This window comes from Anthonomus grandis, chromosome 10 (genome assembly GCF_022605725.1).
Source record: "Anthonomus grandis grandis chromosome 10, icAntGran1.3, whole genome shotgun sequence".
Taxonomy (NCBI): Eukaryota; Metazoa; Arthropoda; class Insecta; order Coleoptera; family Curculionidae; genus Anthonomus; species Anthonomus grandis.
The window spans coordinates 17,695,453-17,717,845 of NC_065555.1; the positions used below are offsets into that span (position 1 = coordinate 17,695,453).

Sequence of the window (22,393 nt, forward strand, 5' to 3'; positions counted from 1 at the left end):
TGACAAAAAAGGGTTTATGAGTTTTTGTAATTGTTTTTACAAGTTTGAAACGCGATTAATTGAAAACCTCTAGACAAGAAGCAACAAAGCAGGACATCAACCTGTCTCAGCAGGTTAAAATCACAAGGCTAGAAATATTCATTTAAAGTGTCCAACTTAAAATTTTAAGTTACCAATAAAATTGATGTGTCTTCCCGATTTTTCATATTTTATTTTAAATGCAAGAAAGATATTGAATGTGGGAAGTTTTCAAATTGACACCATATGTAAAGTTCCTGATACTTTACTATGTGGGGTGAAGGAAAGATTTAATAGATGAAAAAAAAATGTGGCAGCTTACCGCAGAGTTATCGGCGTCTTGTGGCCCATCAGTCCTCGCCTTCTTTGCGACCTTTAGGACGCTGCCAGTGCTCTCCCGAAGCCTTTTTCTGGACCTTATAGCGCTCTTCCTAATGTTTTCAAACAGCCCGGGTGTGTTAATCGGCGTTTTGAACGTTTCTGTAAACCCAGAGACCTGGAAAAAGTGCCTTATGTTAATGGATTTTTTCTTTAATACACCAAAAATACATAAAAACGCAAGTACAAAAAATTATAGAATTTTCATGGTCTAGTTTTTAATTTTTTTTAACCATCTACCTTGGGAAGTGAAATTGGACAACAGCTGTGATACTGATTCCCTTTCTTAATATAGAAAAAAAAAGAAAACATTGATAAGCTGTATGTTGTTATAAATTGTTAGTATAAATATACCTAGGGACTGACATAGAGGATCTTATGCTGTGTACACGATAGTGCGATTTCGACCGTTTTAACAGAAAACTCGTATATTAACAGATAGAAAAAAATTGACTTGTGAATGTGAATTGATATGTCATGAGCTCAAATTTTGTAAAAAAAAAAATTATTATATGTTTACTATGTCAAACTGTTTGGCCGCTAGGGGGCGTTTCTTTAATTTGGTCGATTTCCGTAATTAGCCATAACATTTTTGCTATTAATGATAATTGACTTCTGAAGAACACTTTCTCAAAGTACTTTTTAATAATAAATATTTTTATGTTATATATTTTTTATACAGGGTGTCATAAAGTTGATATTCCAAAAAAATGTTTTTTCTTACGGAACACATATTATTTTTTTATAAATTCTTAAAGCCCTTGAAATCCTCTTTTCAAAAATATATAACACCATATATCTCATTTTAGCTGTTTCCGATATTTCCGATATTACATTGTCATTTTTTCATTTTCCAAGTCTTTTAATTTTTATAGAAGTAGGCTTTGGTAAAAAACAGCGTCATATCGTCAATAATATGTCATATGTGACAGCCAGATAGAAAATTGTTTATTTCTCCTGTCAGTAACATATTTGAATTTGCTGTATTTAGAGCTCAAATATTTAGAGATTTAAAAAAAAATTTATGAAAATTACGAAAAAGTTGACATGTTAAAGTGCTATTTTCTGTCTAATGAAAATTCCGAGGCAGCCAGTGAATTATATTTAAATACCTTTCCTGAACGTCGGCAACCAGATAAAAGAATATTTCCAGTGTTAAAATTAAATCTTGTGAAGCACAGAAGTTTTATTAGCCAAGGCCCAAAACTTATGCTGTTTATGTTGAAGCTGAAATTCAAAAACTTAATATAATAGGCGAGGTTTTAAATCATCCTAACAAGTCTCATCGAGCAGTAGCAGAGGAAATAGGTGTTGAGAAAACCAGAGTTTTAAAAACGCTTAAAAAGCACAAATTTAAACCCCACAGGGTTAGGAAAGTTCACTTTCAAGGTTGGCGACTTTCAGAGAAGAATTGCATTTTGTGATTGGTATGTCAATAAGTGCAGATTGGACGAGAACTTCCATAATAACATTATTTGGACAGATGAAAGCCGAATAGACACTTCAGGAATATATAATAGGTATAATTCCTATTACTGGACTACAGAAAACCCACATGTTGTAGTACGCGCGAACAGACAGGGACGGCTGGGCTTCAATATTTGGGTTGGAATTTTTCGAGGTAGATTTTTGGGTCCTCATTTTTTTAATGAAATTTTGACTGCCCAAGATTATGTAAATATTTTACAAACAAATGTTGCAACATTTTTGGAAAATTTACCATTAGCGAGAGTTCGAAACACGTATTATCAGCAAGACGGTTGTCCTTCGCACAACGCACGAATTACGACTGATTTTTTAAATCAGGAATTTCGGAATCATTGGATTGGTACTAGGGGACCTATATTATGGCCTGCTAGGTCTTGCGACCTAACGCCGTTAGATTTTTTTTTATGGGGGAGATTGAAGGATTTAGTTTTTAAAGGAAGAACTATCGAAACACGGGAAGAGTTGCAAGTAGCGACTAGGCAAGCTTTTCGTGCTATTAGACCTCTTGAGCTTATAAACGCTTGTAAATCAGTTAGAAAAAGGTGTTTATTATGTATTCGAGAAAATGGTTCTAGTTTGTAATATTAGTTTATAATTTTATTATTATTAAACTCTGTAAATATGCCTAGAAATTATTGTTAATTGCTTTATTTTTTTATATGTCGAAAAATATTAAGTTTATAATCTAAGTGAAGTAAATTTTTTCCATAGCCTACTTCTATAAAAGACTTGGAAAATGGAAAAATGACAATGTAATATCGGAAACAGCTAAAATGGGATATATGGTGTTATATATTTTTGAAAAGAGGATTTCTGGGGCTTTCAGAATTTATAAAAAAATAATGTGTTCCATAAGAAAATTTTTTTTTTGGAATATCAACTTTATGAAACACTCTGTATAAAAATATATAACATAAAAATATTTATCATTAAAAAGTACTTTGAGAAAGTGTTTTCAGAAGTCAATTATCTTTAATAGCAAAAAAGTTATGGGTAATTACCGAAATCGACCAAATTCAAGAAACGCCCCCTAGCGGCCAAACAGTTTGACATAGTAAAATTTTGATAACTTAAAATTTTTTTTTACAAAATTTGAGTTCACGTAGATGTCATTTAAGTCAATTTTTTTCTATCTGTTCGAAAAATACTAGTTTCCTGTTAAAACAGTCGAAATCGCACCACCCTGTACAAGGTGTTCTTAGTTTTTTTTTATGTTGCTAATTAAGTTGAAATAAACATTACTTAGATTGTCAACGTCCTGCTTTTTATTTATGTTACTTGGATGTTATTTTAATTTCAATCATTTTATTTTTAGTCTCTTTTTATAATATTGCTGTGTATATAGAATTTCTGTTTTTCTCAAAATCAAATGGATGTTGAAACTTTTCACCATAGTCAGCAAGAGCGGTTTTTGAATTACTGTTAATAAGTACATAAGTATTTGGTTTGGGATCAATAGGATTCAATTTAAAATGCTTTTATTATCCAATGATACGAAAATCTTAGTGGCAAAGCTTTACATAAACTAAAATAAAAATAGGTCTTATAATTATTAACAAAGTAGTAAAAATTTAAAACTTAGTCACGTACATGTACATACACAACGCACCCAAACTACATATATACAAAAAAAAAATTAAAAACACATGTATATGAATAAATAAAATATGGAAGAAAAAATTATAATATTCAAGTCGTAAAAGGGTAAACCGTACATATACAGGGTGTTAATTTGAAAACTTCCCACAACAGATTTATCGAAAACCACTGTTTAAAAAAAAAACGCCGAAATACGTCAAAAGGTTTGTCAAGGGGGACAACTTTCTGACCTAAAATTACTTCACCCCCTTTCACCATCTGCCCCCCAGGGTCATCTCCTTAAAAATTTTAAATGGCAAGGGGTATCGAGTAATAGCTTGTTTAAAAGGTCTTTCGAAGTCTTTTATTTTGACGTTTGATTCTTTTAAATCGGTCGATTCGTTTTCGAGAAAATTAGAAAAATCTTTGTTTATCTTAATTTGTTCAGATAAAAAAACAAAAACATGAAAATATCAGTTTTTATTTCAATAAGTGTTCAAAATGTAGCCCGTTAGGGTTTGCCAAATCTACAATTCGTTTATAATTTAAAACGGAAACTACCAACATAGACAGCAATTCCGAAGATTAAGATGTGGAAAAAACTAAATACCAACCTGAATTTGTTGCCGCATTCTTTTCATCAACACAGATATCCTGGGCGAACTGTTTTTATTATTATACCTACTTAGTTATTTATAGTTGCTAGGGAAAATAAAGAATTTATTTTGTCGTCAGTTACATTTGTGACAGTCTTGGAATAGTGAAAATTTATTTGTTGAATTGAAGATTTTTCTCCCAAAATGGTTTACACACTAGCCGAAAAAGTGAAAATTATTCTAATTTATGGTGCCCAAAATTAATGTGCTCGGCAAACTACCGTCACGTTTAACGCCGGACATCCGGAGATGATAACTTCGCATAGGTACGTTTTGGACCTTGTTACGAAGTTTACTGAAACTGGATCTGTTGCAAATAAAAAACGTGATGAATTTTGGATGAAGCCGCTCAAGTTGAAGTTTTGGGTCATTTAGGAATAAATCCTAATACTTCATTACGCAAAATTTAATAATTTATCATTGTTCTCAGAATATTATTTTCTATCAAAATACATAATATACAAATGTTTCGTTTAATGTAAGAAAGTTAGTATCACTTCTGATTAATCAGGAAATGACGGAAATTAGCTGGATATGTCAAAAGATGCTCTTGCTTTCACAACAATTCCATCAATATACCAAATTATATTTGTTTATCTTGAAGAGTAAAATAGTTATTAAGTGTTCCCTTTTTCCTGTGTGACCCGGTATATGACAGTCAAGCAGAAATTACACACAAACAAAAATACTGATAAAGAAAAAAAACAGTATGGTAATTGATAAAATAAAACATAAAATACAGATAACTTCAATATAAATACAAAAACAAGCCAAAAGGTACCCAAAAGAAAACATTTAAATAGTGTAGTCATCAAAAAAGTTCTCAACACTACAATAAAATTTTGACAAGAGCAAGCCTTTTTTTTACACCACGTTTAAATAGGGATCTATCAGATATTTCCCTTACCCCTTTGGGTCGACAATTAAGAGTCACGAACTTGCAAAGATCTAAGTATAGGAATAGATAGGTTATACGTTTGCCTTGTATTATTCAAATTTTGAACTAAGCTGTCCTATATTTTTTGTGGATGGATTTTTTTTAGTGATATAGGCTTCCAATATTAATAATGAAGGCAGGGTTAAGATATTGTTTGCCGAAAACAAAGGTCGACATGAATCTTTGGATTTAGCCTTATTCATAAATCTTATAGTCTTTCTTTCCAACACGAATACTGTATGCATTAATTGCTCAGCACAAGAATACCAGAAATATATTATGCCATAACGTAAATGGGATTCTAATAATGCAAAATATGCTTGGCGTATTATAATTTTATCTAACTTATATGTATAGTCAAAAATATATTTTCTTTGTTATTTAATAGTAAGCAATTGTCAACATCTTCTCTAAGAGAAGAACTTTTAAAAGTAATTTATACTTGTCTTTCCAGGTCTTCATGATCTGCACAACTCCACAAAATAAAATAGAAGCATCGTCAGCAAACAGTTTAATTTTTTCTGCAATACTTAAGCTTGCAAAATCATTCATATATAACCGACACACCTTTGATATCTTTATTTTTTTATTTTGAAAAGAACCATTTGGTAATGTATTCATTCTTAAAAGCAATGTAAATATAAGTTTGCAACAGAACCCTTTCAGAGAGATAGGATATTATGAAGGATCTAGAAAATGATGCAATCTATTAAGTTCCATGTTGTGAATGCGATGGTGTTTACATTGGTCAAACGTCAAGATATTTAAAAGCTAAGATTTCTAAACATAAAAGTATAAAACCTCATAACAGTAATTCAAAAACCGCGCTTGCTGAGTACTTTGAAAAGTTTCAACATCCATTTGATTTTCAAAAAAATAGACATTCTACCTATACTGCAAAATTATAAAAATGAAATTAAAAAATATCCAAGAAAAATAAATAAAAAACAGGATGTTGACAAACAGTAATGCTCATTTCAACTTAATTAGCAACCTACTAGTAACACAATGTACATAGCATAAGATTATTACTATGCGAGTCCCCAGGTATATTTATCCTAACAATTTATAACAGCCGATAGATATGCAAGTTTTATGCACTCTTTTCATAGAAACTTTTGGTTTTTAAATTAAAAAAGTTTAGAAATTTTGTTAAATGCTAGTTTCTTTAAGTTTAGTTGTGATTTACGCATTAATAATCAATTCTTTACCAGAATTAATTTTATGCAAAATACTTAAATGATACTAAACAAAAAATTTCTTTTAATTGAACAAAAACTATTCCTTTGCGAAAATTGAACCTTTGTGAATGTATGATTTTATTTGTATTTTTGGGTATCTTTTAGAGTCCCGAGGGTGGTCTCACAGAGATCGAAACGTCGAACAAAATATATAACTCGATCGTCTGGAGTAGTTTTCTTTACCTATATCCAACAAAAAATTAAGCAAGCTTACAAACTGAGGTTATGAGAAATAATTCACAAAAAAGCTACATTCGCTAAGCTTAGAAAATACAAACGTACCTGCATAGGTGTAACTGGAGTTATATCTTCAAAAACTGGATTATAAGCGGAATGATTAGCCATCGAAGAGCGGCGCGCGGGTTTCACGTGTGATTTTGGCGTTTCAATTTCGGAAAGTTCCGCAGATTCCTTCGCAGTAGCCTTTGCGGACTTATTCCTGATAGATGACGACACGTTAGCACTCCTAGACAAATTCTCCGTCTTCTGATCTACCGTTAAAGACAAGTCCTTCAGGTCACTCAAACTTTTGTTGAGCCTCAACGATTCACCGCCACCGCACGAAATGCAATTGTGATGTCCGTTCTTGGTGGTCGAGGCTCTTCTGGATCTTCTCACCGTGGAATTATCGATTTCAATTACGCTCGGACTACGGATCCTACTGAAATCGGATGTAACTTCCATGCTTGACACGATTACTTCCGTTTGAACGATCGAGGTTTGTGTGGTCACTTTTAGCATGGATTTTTTAGTGGACCCCAGGCTCTTTTTCACCGATTTGGGGAACGGGGTCGAGGTAAATGCTTCGAACATTTCCGGGGTTAATTGACCGGATCGACTGAAATGAAATATGTGTATTATTTATTTATTTAACCAAGGGCTAAGCCCGATACAAAAATTTGTAAAAGCCTAAGAGCTAAAATTAAATCAAATAGACCTAACTACTAACTACATAATCAGCTCAGTCAAAGACACAATGTACAAATATATCTTTATAAACAAGAATATGCATATAACACAGCACTAGACACCTTACATATCACATGAGCAAAACAACAATCTCAGTATACCAGTAACATATTACAGACAGTCAGAAGCTGTCGCCTTGGAACATTGAAAGGCTAGAATAAGTAAACAACTTTGTTTGAATGGGTAACTAAAAGTGTTTCGGTGATCCTCCACTAAATTTATGCAAAGAATGCAAGAATGGACTACTTCAACATGTGCACAAGACATTTTGGTTAACGGTAAAACTGTCTCGTAATGTGAAGAATATTTAAGGTTTATTATAGTTTTTATGTAAATATATGAACTTATATAAAAAAAACTTACAAGCACAACAAAATTGAAGCAAATATACTTAATATAAAAACTATAAAACGTAAAATATTAATATTTAGTCCAGTAACCATTGTTTTCAATTACGGCTGCACAACGTCTGGGCATGGAATCAATTAAATTATTGGTAACATTATCACCATTCGCCTTCCATGCTTTTTCGACTTCTTCATGTACTTGTGCCGCATTTCTGATATTTTTTGATCACACCATTGAACCAAGTGGTCCACATTCGACTGTAACTTAACCCAATCATCCGTTCTGTGAACACTCGAAACACGTGCAAATTTTGTATGAAGGAAACAAGCTGTCATAAACATAAAAGTTAAAGATTAATTGACCAAGATGAGAACTCTTTGGTACTCCAGAAGGTACCTTGATCTTCACCGGATAAAAATGTGTGTTCTATTAGTCAGGTAAGACTTCAATCACAATAAAAGATGAATATGTATACCATTAGTCTCCAACTTGTTAATTAAGATTGCATGGTTAACTTGATCAAATGCTTTGGAGAAATCTTTATGAAGAGCATGTACATGACAACCTTCTTCCAATGATTTCAGCAAGAAATCAGTAAACGTATGTAAGTTTAGTCGAACGTTGCGGAACAAATACCAACTGTTGGTCAATAACACAGCCCTTTACACTGGTTGACAGAAAATCACAGACTAGCTTCTCGAACACTTTGGGGATAAAACTAAAAATGCTTATGTGTCTATAATTGATTACTTGTGACCTATCGCCTGACTTAAAGGAGGGTATACTCAAACCTGTATTCAAGACTTTTGAAAAAACTCAACTATTAAGGGACATTTAGGTCCAGAAATAACAGTTTCTCAAAACGCCTTCTTAAAAGAAATTTAGGTCAACTCTGGTGTTTCACAGAAGGCTCATTTAGGTACTTTATTGTTTGATTTATTTATTGATGAACTGTGAATGTGATCTCTACGTGGGTGCTTTAAAACTTTTTATAAATTTGGTGATTGCTTAAAATTGCTACAAGATTTAGCTATAATTTCTAAATGGAGTTTGGCCAACTGATTGAGCTTAAAATTTTGACTAGTTTCCAAAAAGAAATATAATTATTTATTTGACTATCGCATTAATAACAATATCTTGGGTAGAGTTAATGAAATTAAAGATCTGGGTGTGCATACTGTATATTGATGGTGGTCTTAGGTTTGATTAACATTTTTATCTGATCAGGAGTGAAGCTATGAACCTATTGGGTTTTATTAGTTGAACTTTAAAGGATTTTAAAGACATTCAATGTTTTAGAGCCCTTCATTGCTCCTATATCCGATCTATATTAGAATATGCCATTCCAGTTTGGTCACCATAAGATAATATATACATTGAATTATTGGACAAAATTCAAAGAAAATTCCTTAGGCTCGTTGCTTTCAAACTTGGCCTATCTATAGAAGACACTGATAACAATTATATGGAAAATCTCTTAAATTAGATTTTTTGGAAGATCGTCGTGTAATGCATGATCTGTCCACTTTATATAAAATTGTTAACAATGTATTTAATTATCATGAATTGTTAGACATTATAATTATTAATGTCCCTCAAAGACTCACTCGCGATCCAAAATTGTTCTCAGTTAAATGACACATTATTTAAAAGACACATTAAGTCTCTTCTAATCAATAAAGCGATCTACAGCTTAGACGAGTTTTTAAAACACGAACTTTAAGTGTTATCTTAGTTTTTATGTTAGTTAAGGATGCTTATTAACTTGATTTCTTGAATATTGACCTAAGTGTTTTTCTTTTTGACACTGTAAGCATTAATAAATAAATAACTAAGTAACTACCACAGAACAAATTATCATATACTCAATACTCAATATTTTACTCATGTTATCACATATACAGTTTACATACGTCAAAAAAGATAAAATAATATTAATTGAAAAGAAACTACTTAAAAAGGTTCGTTAAAACAATTACAAACAATATTTTTCACGTAAGATACATACTAAAACAAAAGAAACAAAAAGATTAAGAATAATGGCACTTACAACATGTTAAAATTTGAATTAAGATACTGGTCAAAAGAATAGAATGCATTGTTTATTAGATAATGCTTCACCCTTTGCTTAAAATCTTTTATTGGTAAAACTTTAGTAATATTTGGTAATACGTTAAAAAACTTAATAGCCCAGTACCCTGGACCATCCTGACACCTCCTGAATATGAATAGTCCATTAACTAGACTGTGTAGACTAGCCAATAACCACTGTAAAGATATTGACTTTTTTTTGTACACCTTTCAGAATATTTGAAATATTCTCAAAGGTCAAATGCCTTTATTAGTACTCTAGTTTAAATATTTTATTTTCTGTTTATACTCTTTTCTTTTTTATACGTACAAAAATTATGTAACCGAAATTGGGAAACCATTAATAAAACTATTATTATTATTATTAATGATGAACAGAGATTCTATGGCAAAGCAAGTTAATGGTACTCGAGACAGGTTAATGTAGAAGTTTTATCAAGGGGGTCATTATTTGTACAAATCTGTGAAAAGAATTCTGCATAGAGAAGAATTAAGAATTTCTCTCCCGAAGGAGCCTCAATTTCATTCTAAATTACCTCAGGACCTTTTTTTACATTATCTCTAAATTTTAAAAGTTAAGTTAAGTTAAGTTTAAATAAAGAACAGTCAACTGTACCATAACAAATAAACAATGTCATAAAATTAATTACTCATGTCATCAAGTGGCTTATTAATTAATGATTTCATGAGAAAATCAAATTGACAATAAACCAGGCATATCAAGCTTACTTCCATCTACCTGTTAAAACTCAATGTAAAAAATGAGCTCCAGATGTGTCATGTAACTCTTACAGATAGAGGAGAAGGTCCGAATATGGGCCATGCTTTTATTATGGGCCACTCTATTATTGGCAACAACGCGCACCGATTCGATGATTCACATAGCGTAGATTAACAGTATTTGATCCACGAACAAATCTCTAGCTTCAGCTGTCTAAACATAGATGGCATAGGAAAGCAATCGACAGGTTGATATTCCGACGTTTACACAAATTAATACACGTGTGTTAACATTTTGTATCTTCGTGAAAAATGTTTAGCCAATAAAATTAAAAATTGGTAAGTGTGGTCTTGAAATGTTATTCTTTAAGATGTACTACAGAGTTTTGCTCAAAATTGTATTAAAATACTTCGTTTTAATGTGAACATTTTTGTTGTTATGTTTGGAATATGGGCCACCTAACTGTCTGAAATATGAGCCAGGCCCATATTTAGACCATATTTAGTATAGACTTGTGAAAAATGGCACGATTGTTATTTTTTAGGTAAAAATGCCCCGAACAAAGGAAAAATACGTTTAAAAAAAAAATAGAAAGCAGTGGAATACCAATTATATGACGAAAGCTATAACTGCTGTTAAAGAAAATTTATTAACTTGTAGGCAGGCAGCAAAAACATTTTGTGTACCAAGATCTACTTTACAAAGGCTTTCTAAAGTCGATGGAGATCCTGAGCGCATAACCGCAACTACCCTTGGAAGAAAAACAGTTTTAGGTAGTCAACTGAAGAAGGAGCTTGTTGATTACATTCTCACAATGAAGGCAAAATTTTATGGTCTCACTAGACGAGACATTCGAATTATGGCGTACAATTTAGTTGAAAAAAATTGGTAAGAATAGCCCCTTTAGGAATGAAATAGCAGGAAGAAGCTGGCTTGATGGATTTTTACGTCGCCATAAGGAAATACTTTCCCTAAGAAAGCCAACTGGAACGTCTTTTGCAAGAGCTCTTGGTTTTAATGCAGAAAACGCATCACGTTTTTTTGATAATCTGGAGCAGGAATACAATAAATACAATTTTCCACCGCACAGAATATTTAATGTCGATGAGACAGGCCTATCAATAGTGCAAAGTAAGATCCCTACTGTAATTGGTCGAAAAGGTAAACGACAGATAGCTGCCATCACTTCAGCTGAACGAGGATCGCTTGTGACATTTGTTGCGTGTATGAGTGCTGGTGGACAATTCTTACCGCCAATGTTAATTTCTCCCACGAACAATAAAAATGACCAGTTAATTCGTGGAGCTTCCCCGGGGACAATTTATGACGTACATCCCAGTGGGTGGATTCAACAAAATCTCTTTACGAAGTGGTTTTGTCATTTTATACAATTTGTTAAAATCTCAAGATGACCCTAATTTGTAATTATTGGATGGACATTACAGCCACACCCACAATTTGGAAGTTATTAGCTTAGCCAGGGAGAATCACATTTCAATATTGTCACTACCACCCCCTCATTCTATGCATAAATTACAGCCCTTAGATAAAAGTTTTATGGGTCCATTTAAGCTCAACTGTAGCGAAGAAATAAGAAATTGGATACGTGTTAATTAGTGTCCTGTTTCTGTTTATGAAATAGCCGAGCTATTGGGAAAGGCATCCCTAAAGTCACAGACTGCACAAATAGCAATCAACAGTTTTCGAGTGACAGGCATTTATCCCTTTAATAGACACATTTTTTGTGATGCTGATTTTATTACTAAAGAAGCTGAAGCAGCTAAAAGATGCAGCGATTTTAGAGAAAACTCCATCGACAGCAATACTTCCCCAGATCAAAGTTCCTCTCCCGTGTCCAGTCCAGCAACTCAAATTAACAAAAATGCTAAATCTACTGACCCGCCATGTTCCAATAATGATCCCCAACCCGGATGCTCTAGATGTGTTGATGATGTTCCTGCCTCCACTTCACCTAGTTTTTCAAAATCACCCAGGTTTGTGTCGCCTTTTGCGATTTCCCCAGTCCCTTCCATAAAAAGAAAAGTAACTAATCGTGGAAAAAAGTCTTCTAAGTCTGAAATTATAACGTCTTCTCCATACAAAAACGAGTTTGAAACTTCTATTGAAAAAACTAAAAATGTTAGTAGAAAAGGAAAACAGAATGTGTTTGGCAAAACTTTCTCCAAGGGTAAATCTAAGTCCCAGCCAAAACTTCCAAAACGAAAAAAGACGTCTGACTCTGAGAGTGAAGATGGCGAAATATTCATTCCCGATGATGAAGATAAAGCCATTGAAGAATTCGAAACTCTTCCTGAAAACGAAGATGCAATGTGTATTTATTGTAAAGGACTTTTCTATGAAGATGGCAAGGGCGAGTCGTGGGTGCGCTGTTTGATGTGTAATATGTGGTCGCATGAGGCTTGTGCGGACACAGAACGCGGCGAATATATTTGCAATTTTTGTAAATGAGTATTTTTATGTCTTGTTTTTTGAAAATACATATTTTCTTACGATTAAATACGACTTTTTGTTACTTTTATAGGGTGACCCATATTTCAAGCATAAATCTTAAAAATTTATACTTTTTGATTTTTGAAAATCACACCATTCTTATTAAGTATTTTTTTAAAACCGTGTTTATAACTTTAAAGTGGATGTTCCCAGTAATAAGGTTTCCAAATTACAGGTTAATTCGTTCAATGACACCATTAATATTTTCAAAAAACAAAATGGGGCCCATATTCAGACCTTCTCCTCTACATTCTGGATGGTGCGTTTACTTTCGCTTTTTTATTATATTTACTATTTTATAATAACATTAATTAAGTTGAGATTTTATTGTAGATTGGTAGTGAGGTGAAAAAAAACCAATAAAGTTTGCAGATTTGGAGGGAATCCAGTCATCGCAGAGACTGTTATTTTTGGTAATGTGAATCCCAAAGGTAAAACTTCAAAGAAAACATATTATCCTGATCTACCATCGACATCGGCTTCATTACCACATACAGAAATAAATCCTGTACCTCTTCCACATGTACTGGAAAATCATCTTCTCTCTCAAGTCACCTACCTATCACTTCATCAGTATATGTAGATTCCAAATTCGTTCTTGAATATTAACTAAAAGTACCATAATTGAAAAACTAAGATCATTGAATTTTTTTCATTAGCACTCGACGAATCCACTGATATTAGTTCCATAGCTCAACATCTCATATTCATATGAGGTGTTTTTCTCAAGATTTTGAAGTCTTAGAAAAGTTATTAGGAATGTGTTCATTGAAAGGTCAAACCAAAGGAATTGATATACTACTACTACAATGTACTTTTGGATAAGTGTTCAAAAACTGATTTGGAATTATCAAAATTATCGGGAGTGACGGTGCTCCTTCAATGATTGGTGTCAATTCCGGGCTAGTTACTTTGCTGAAAAAGCATCTGCAAGAAAAAAACAAAAACGCTGAAGATCTCATGCAGTTTCATTGCATTATACACCAAGAAGCCATCTGTTCTAAAAAAATTGAATTTCAAAATGTCATGAAAGTGGTACTTTCGACTGTAAAATTCATAAAATCACAAGCACTCAATCACAGACAATTCAAACAATTCCTTAATGACATCGAAAGCGAATACAGAGATTTATTGTATTATATAGAAGTAAGGTGGCTAAGTCGTGGATTGACATTGGAACGATTTCTAAATTTAATAGAAGAAATTGGAATATTTCTGGCGGAAAAGCAAAGGGATGTTTCGGAACTTAAAAATCCTGATTTGTTGTGTGATTTGGCTTTTTTAGTTGATATTACAAATCATTTGAATGCCTTGAACGCCCGGCTTAAAGGCATAAATCAACTGATATCCCAGCTCTACGCTCATGTATCATCCTTTCGATGCAAGCTGACACTTTTCAGATCACAATTGAATTCTGGAAATTACAATCATTTTTCGAATTATAAGAAAATGGCTGAAAAATTCAACAAAACTGCGATTAATTTCAATTATGTAGAAAAGCTAGGATATTTTGATTCAATCTTTTGAAAACGGAAGATTTTCGGAGTTTAAAAAACTGAAACCTCTGTTAAACATATTCAGCAATCCTTTCACAATTTCAGTTGAAAATGGGCCAGAGTCAATGCAGTTAGAAATTATCCGTTAGAAACCGCCTTGCAAATGAAAGTTTGGAAGCAGTTTTACGTGTTGCTACAAGTAAATTTAAACCAAATGTAAAAAAGATTGTAAGCACTATGCAGTGCCAAAATTCAAATTAAGGAATTCCTTTTCAATTTTAATAAATTATTATCAATTCTTTATTGTCTTTATATACCAGTACCTCTGGCGGCCGGCCCGCCATCAGTTCACGATTTGCTTGAGTGGCCTAGTCTTAATAAATCTGTGGAACCATGCCTTAAGCAATGCTTATTTTTTTATACTTAAATAATTTTAAGTGCATTTGTGTGTGCATATTTTTTGACATGTATAATATTTTGTACCTTTTGAGAAAAAACAAATTAAAAAGTAAGAATAGAAAAGTAAAATCCGTTTATTTCTATTTTTAGTAGAAGTTTGAGAGGCTTTTAAATTCAAAAAAACAGCAATTTTCAAAACCGCGTATCTTAAAAACAGTCGAATAAAAGTAGGTATGGCATGTGATGTATCAAAACGTTTATAATTTTGTGTAGAAACCAAAAATGTAATCACATACAGGGTGTTCCATTCAAAATAAGAATGTTGGTATTGACCACGGCTACTGGAGTCAAAAATAATATTCGACGTGTGCGAGCGTTTTTTCGAACATGCCCTCATTTATTTTTTATTTACTGGGTTCCATATTTTTGCCGTTCACTGTATTTGTTCTCGAGGCTGACTTTAAGGAGTTTAAATCAAGCTTCAGACTAGAAATTGATAGATTGGTTGCGGACAATAAATTGAAAAACAATCATATCAAGCGACTTCAAAGGAGGAGGATTTTTTCTTTAATAATCGTATATAATATACAATCGGAAAGGCTTTATTAATATGTTCACACAAAATTTTATGAAAAAATGTTAATGGATCATCAGTGGTTAAAATTCGCTGCCAGTCACAATAAATACTTAGTTGCAAGAATATACCATAATTGCCCTTACTATATATTCTGCCCTTCTTCTTACCTTTTACCTTCATGAGAGAGCCCAGAAAATACAATTTTACACAAAAAAACCTAGAACTAACATTTAAGCCACTCAATAAAACTTAACTAATTAAACATCTTCCATCTTATAATCTTGACTTACACGTTTCTTTTACCAGTTTTAGGAGCTCTCTCAAATTCATTAATGACTCATTACTTTGACATGTTTCTTTAGGTTAGTTTGTAATACTGATTTATGTCTTGGTTTGATCTACCTTAAGTTGTATTAATATTAGTGTCTTTTATATTATTTCATTTTTGTAAAATTGGTGGATATCATCAAAAAAATAAATAATTTTTTAAACTTATTACTACTAAACTTATACTTTAAAAACGCTTTTATCTAAATTTATCTAAAAACCTATCAGCTAAGCATTCATTAATACTATAAATAATGAAATGTAAAACTGGTCAAAACTCACCTGTCCTGCTTAGGGGTATTATTTATTGAGCTCTTCCTTCTCCCTTCTAAAGCAGAACTTTCATCGTTCAGTTTTTTACTGCTATCCGATCGCGATTCGCCTTTCTGGAAACTTGAAAACGACTGAGAAGACACGGACACAACCGAGGTGGTGCTCTGACTCATTCGAGTGTTGGTTAGTGACGAATCGTTTAATTTGGACGCGGATCTTCTGGAGCTATCGGTCTGAAATATATCAATAATTAATCCAATAAATCAGTTCCAATCCTCCTAAGCCAAAACTTACCCGTGAATTTCTATAAGATTTCCTTTCAGTTACCGGCTGTACTGGCGACAAAACATCCACAGTATCATCAAGGATTATAACGTCCTGTGGTGTCATTCTCGCATCTTGTGTAGACTCATTAAATGTATTATTCATCACCATATTTCCAACACTTTGGAAAGCTTCTACCTCCCGGGTAGAATCATCATAAGTCCTTAAACTTGTTCGCAAAGTCGTATTTGCCGATTTGGAATAGCTTCTTTCTTTGAGTGATGTATTGATTTCTTGAACATTAGTCTGAGACTGTCTGTAGCTTGACCTAGATTTTCTTAAAGTTGTATTTTTAATGACAGGGCTTGGATTTACAGATTGGTTTTCTCCATCAAAGACTCCATCTTTTATTGTATCATTTTGTGTTGACTGTCTAAAGCTGGATCTGGACTTCCTTGGACCTTCTTCAAGTGCGTTAACGCTTCTACTGACAGATGTATTTCCTTCTGATCTTCTCCTGGCATTCACTTTAGTTTCAAAATCATCTTTCTGATTCAAGTGGCTTTCATCCTGTGATGAATCATGATTCTCAATTTCTCTTGTGACATTTCGGCTTTTTCTTAACGAACTGGTCCTGAAAGTACGACTTTTCACTTCAGCTTCTGAAATGTCAAGCTTTTCTTTATATTCTAAAAAGTCACTACTCTCTTCTTCCTGTTGAACCCTTATGTTCCTTCTTGAAGCACTTTTTCTTTGTGATTTAACTGAAATGTTTGTCGGATTATTTGTGATTGCGTCATCATATGAAATCTCATGATCAGCTTCTTCCCTTTGAGCCTTTCGGCTTCTTCGTAATGAAGTGTTTCTTTGGGCCCTGGATGATATATGTGTTTGATGTGCTTCATTTTCTTCTTCTGAAGATTCATGGTTGTCTTGTTCCTTGTGAGCCTCCGAAGTGCTTTGAGACCCTAATGCGACGTATGCCTGATAATTTTCAATATCTGTATTGTCTGAAATATCATCATTTCGACTCTGCACCTTGCTTTTCCTTAATGAAATATTTCTTTGTGGTCTAAATGAAATATTTGTCTGATGAGCTCCATTTTCTTCTTCTGAAGAGTCATGATTCTCTTGATCCTTATGAGCCTCCGAAGCTCTTTGAGACCCTGATGCAATGTATGCCTGATAATTTTCAATATCTGTATTGTCTGAAATATCATCATTTCGACTCTGCGCCTTGCTTTTCCTTAATGAAATATTTCTTTGTGATCTAAATGAAATATTTGTCTGATGAGCCCCATTTTCTTCTTCTTCTGAAGAGTCATGATTATCTTGTTCCTTGTGAGCCTCTGAAGTTCTTTGAGACCGTGATGTGACGTATGCCTGATAATTCTCAATATCTCTATCATCTGAGTCTTCTCTTGAAGCCTTTAAACTTTTTCTTGAAGAAGTGTTCCTTGGGGACTTATAGGAAACACTTCTCTGATTATTAATTTGTTCATTATCTGACAATTGCTGGAGATCTTGCTCTAATGGTGCCTTACTTCTCCTGATAGAAGAACTCTTTCTTTGCGCTTGATGCGCTTCAGCCTCAGAGGTTTCAGCATCACTTTGATCTTTAGTAGCATGAACGACAATCGATTGATAGTGTTTAGAGTATCTACTAGATGTCCTAACAGCTACTAACTGTTTTGTTTCTTCTAAACTTTCACCAGTTTCTTCCTCATGTTCAGAAGTATCTTGTTTTCTTTTGTTAGTGTTGCCCTTCTCTTGTATTTTTCTAGAAATTTGCTTGGAATCTCTAGAATAACTTGCAGATTTATTGTGATCTTGAGACTGCCTCTGACTATGTCCCCTATAAAACTGTAGTAAACTTCGGTTTAGTGGTGTAGTGGTTTTTGGGGGAGACTTGACCTTGGTCCTAAAAAAGGGTAAAAGTAAGCAGTTTTTTTAATGTGTTCTCTAGTTGCTCCCAAAAATAATGATTACTCACTTGAAAGTGGGAGTTTTTTTAATTGAACCCAGCAGATTTACTGATTTCCTATGTGGATTTTCTCTTAAAATGTTGTACTTAGCTGTGACAAAAATCTCATCATCTTCAAGCTAAAATGAGAAGTATCATGTTATTTTTCACATAAAGGCCTTATTTATGTACTACTTACCAAATCTTTAAATCTGTCATTGACATATTGAAATTCTTTTCCGAGGACATTAAATTTTGCACCATGCAATAAAATTTGCGGCCTCAAAGTAACTTTTTTGTTGTTTAAGGTCACTGAAGTGCTATAATTCTGAGCCTGTATTGTTGCCTAGGAGAAATCAAATTTTAATATGAAATTCCATACATTGTAATAGAGAAATTATATTAAATAAAAATGACCAACCATAGGGTATAGGTATAGGGAATCAAAAGCATAAAGAAAATCAAATATGTCTTCTATTAACTATCCACCATCCACTATACTGACAGATGAAAAAGAGATTTTTAAGAATAAATTAAAATTAATTCTACATTAAAAATAAAAATAAAAGTGGAGAGGATGAATTTTTGAATTCTTATTAAAATATTGTGTTTTTTTCATTTATCATCTTTTTATTTCATTCATTATTAAAATAGTGTATTTTTAATTAGGAAAGCACTTGTTTTTATTATAAATGATTCACTGAAAAGTGGTATATTTCATCAAATAGCTTTGGTGGTACCAGTTTTTCAGAAAGGTGATGCAAGAAACATTAAAAATTATAGGCCAATTAGTTTGCTGCCATGTTTTTCAAAAGTATTTTAAAAGATTATGCATAATAGAATTATGGAACATTTGTTAGGTAACCACCTGATTATAATCCAGCATGGATACTTAAAAGGGAGGACAACCCTCATTGCAATATTTCAGTTTACTGAGGACATATTTTGGGCTTTGGAATTTTACATATTCATCGAACATATTCCACTGGGTCTCTTTCTTGATCTCTAAAAGGGCCTATGATACAATAAATCATGATATACTAAAATAAAAATTGGAGCGTTATGGAATTCAGGATATCAATATTAAGTGGATTTTACCATATTTGACAGTAAGAAAACAAAAAGTAGTAATAGGCTATGGAAAAGACAGGGCAAATACAGGCACAAAATATAGATAAAGAGAAAGCCAAGGAAGGTAAATGTCATGTATTTGTTATGAATGTTCAAGCAGTGAAGATGTGTCCTGTAAATAACGCCAATAAGTTTTATTTCAAAACTAGAAAGGGTTACAGTTTTGGTAAGGAAGGTTCACAATTTTACCATTTATAATTTTAAAACTCATGAATGCTGCACTATTGGTGCAGTGAAGTCCAGGAGGATTTATGTTCTTACATATTTACTACAATTATTATTAATCATTTGGAAAAGTATTGTCAAGATGATTTGCCAGTGATATTTTGGAGTGATGGCTACCCGAATCAGAATATGGTACTTTCAAATGCACTACTGCAATATTCTGTTAAAGACAAAAAACCTGTGGCACAAGAATATCTGGAACCCGCGCACACGCAAATTGAGTGCGATGCTGTCCATAGCCTGATAGAATAGAATAATAGATAGAATAACTAAAAAATCAAGAAATTTCATTACCATAATATTTATTACCATTAATAGCAGAAATTTTGACACATGAAATCTTTAAAAACTACGCTAATAAAAATCTCATGCGGTACAGAAGCATAGACAGAACTATTCTTATGCTATCTTAAGTCTATCACCAGGGCGGTGTACCGATGATCCCACTGTCAATAATCTAAGAGAAATACATTATTCTCCTGATAGCATCATAGAATATAAAATTGACTTTTCCGATCAAATTCGATATTTACCGCAAAGATCCAAAGAAATTAATGATTCTAACTATGAAGTTGAAAGTTTGTTCCATGAAAAACTTAAAATATCTGCTCAAAAATTCACACATCTTCAGGGCATAAAATCTACACTTTTGCCCGAGTTTCATGGTTTTGACGCTTCTTTGCAATTTAAACAAGACTAATACAACAATATATTATGTTTTTAGTTTATGAGTTACCACCAAAGATTTAAGTCATATACTCGTACGTCCCTATAACTAGATCTAAAGTTCAATTTGTAATGTTATTTTTTATGTTCCCTTTCTCATTAAAAAAATGTAGAAATTCATAGCCTTTAAAAACAAAACTTAGGCTAAAAGTTATGAGAAGTTATTATAGATAATTATGTTTTATTTTTGGACACAACTAAGATTTACGGTTCCTTGTTCCTGTAAGCTCCTGTAAGTTCATGTAAACTCTAATAAATATTTTAATTTAAATTTTGTATAGGATCTCTTACATTTTATTTGTATTGTATTCTGCAGCAAAAAGGTTTTTATAATTGTTTAACTCTTCCTTAGTGATTAAAATAGGAATACATTTATAGATGTCATACAATGTGTAACTTTTCATCTATACCTACTATACTCTATTTCAGAAGTGTGTAGAGCAATAAAACCTCATTAGGTATGCAAAAGTGGTACCTGGTGATCCACCAATATTTTATGCCACTACCTTAGTTGGGTATTAGTTTCAATGTAAAATTCTTTCTTTTCGTTGATTGCAGGTAGTGCCACCCGGTTTTGGGTCAATTTATGAGTTTTCCCAATGTTACCCACTGATAAACATTGAAAACGGTTCGCCAAAGGCGTGCAACTGGGACTTGTGTTTTACCTTATAATTAATGTACTTAAATGCTATTTTATTTTAGAAAGTTACTTTTGTTTAAATGGAATAATATATTTTTTTCACAAATTTATTGACCATAATATGTAGAGTAAAACAGTTGAAAATGTCACTTTTGGATCTGGCACTTTTTGAACAGTGTATAACAATTTTAAATTATAATAGATTGTAGTCTTCTTCGTCATCTGACGAACTGTCATCACCTCTTGACATTATAATTAAAGGATCGACTGTCTGATCGATGAGGTTGTCAAGATCCCACATTTTGTCCTCTTGCTTAATTACATGCTGGACTGCTTTTCGCCAATTCTCTGGTGTCGCTTCCGTAATGGCTTGATCAAACTGTAGCTTAACATCTTTCATTTTAAAAGTCGTGTTTTGTCTTGCTACAAATCCTTTTACCTGCGCCCATATCAGTTCTATAGGATTTAGTTCGCAATGATATGGCGGTAAGCGCAGTACAGTTATATTATATTTTTCGGCTATATCTTCCACGGCGTATTTCATGAAACGAGTTTTGTGTAAGTTTGCTATTGCCAGCAGTTCTTTTTTTATCAAATTTGCTTCAAACGCAATACCTTTTGCAGTCAGCCAATCGATAATTTCTTGCTTTCTCCAACTTGAAGTTGGCGTCTTCTCTATTCGCCGTGAATGATAGCTTGCGTTATCCATAACCACCACCGAATTAGCCGGAAGAAATTTTATCATTTCACCAAAATAGTCCTCGAAAACGTCTGAGTTCATGTCTTCATGGTAATCTCCTGCGCGAGTCGACTCAAGGGTTAGCAGACCTTCTTTTAAAAATCCCTCTTCGCTTCCAATATGTGTGATTATAAGTCTTTTTCCTTTTCCCGAAGGTACTTTAATACCCGTAGACAGGCCTTCTATGAAAGCTTGGCGAGCACTGGTTATATTTTTGTCTTGCCACATTTTTTGGACTATATAACCTTCGTTAATCCACGTCTCATCAAGATAAAAAACTTTCTTTTGCTCCCTGCGGTACTGCTTGATACTTCTCAAGTATTGTCGTCTCCAACAAACAATTTCGTCGCTCTCCAGTAAAAGTGCTTTGCGGTTATGCTTTTCCCAGGCAAAATCCATATTTTTTAAAGTTTCCCATAAAAGTTTTCTACTTATCAACGGAATACTGTCATCTCGGCCAAGCTCCATTAAAATTTTGTGTGAGTATTTCCTTTTTAAAATAAAAAGAGTGAACTTTTCTTCGAATTATACATTTAGCATTTTCATCAAGGACTTTTGTAGGTCGTCCTGGCTTTTGCTTGGGAGATTCCACTTGACCTGCTACTTTTCTTTCCCGCAACAATTTGAAAATGGTGGACTTTCCAATTCCACTCATTCGAGAACATTTTTCAACAATTTCTTGCACAGTAAAACTAGG

General features: G+C 32.9%; 1 protein-coding gene and 1 long non-coding RNA gene across 7 annotated transcripts in view; one reads left to right on the forward strand and one right to left on the reverse strand.

Moving 5' to 3' along the window:
* Positions 1–22,393, reverse strand: part of LOC126740991 (titin-like) — a 50,759-nt gene that overhangs the window by 9,002 nt on the left and 19,364 nt on the right. For all 6 annotated transcript variants that reach the window (XM_050447219.1, XM_050447218.1, XM_050447220.1 and 3 more), the window contains 6 exons: positions 18,435–18,581; positions 18,266–18,375; positions 16,303–18,193; positions 16,018–16,241; positions 6,579–7,134; positions 341–514 (listed from right to left, as the gene is read on the reverse strand). In XM_050447219.1, coding sequence (XP_050303176.1) covers positions 341–514; positions 6,579–7,134; positions 16,018–16,241; positions 16,303–18,193; positions 18,266–18,375; positions 18,435–18,581 — 3,102 coding nt within the window. The remainder of the gene's footprint in view (positions 1–340; positions 515–6,578; positions 7,135–16,017; positions 16,242–16,302; positions 18,194–18,265; positions 18,376–18,434; positions 18,582–22,393) is intronic.
* LOC126741003 (uncharacterized) overlaps positions 4,095–22,393 on the forward strand; it is a 35,878-nt gene continuing 17,579 nt past the window's right edge. The window contains exon 1 of the long non-coding RNA XR_007662085.1: positions 4,095–4,384. This is a non-coding gene — a long non-coding RNA (uncharacterized LOC126741003). The remainder of the gene's footprint in view (positions 4,385–22,393) is intronic.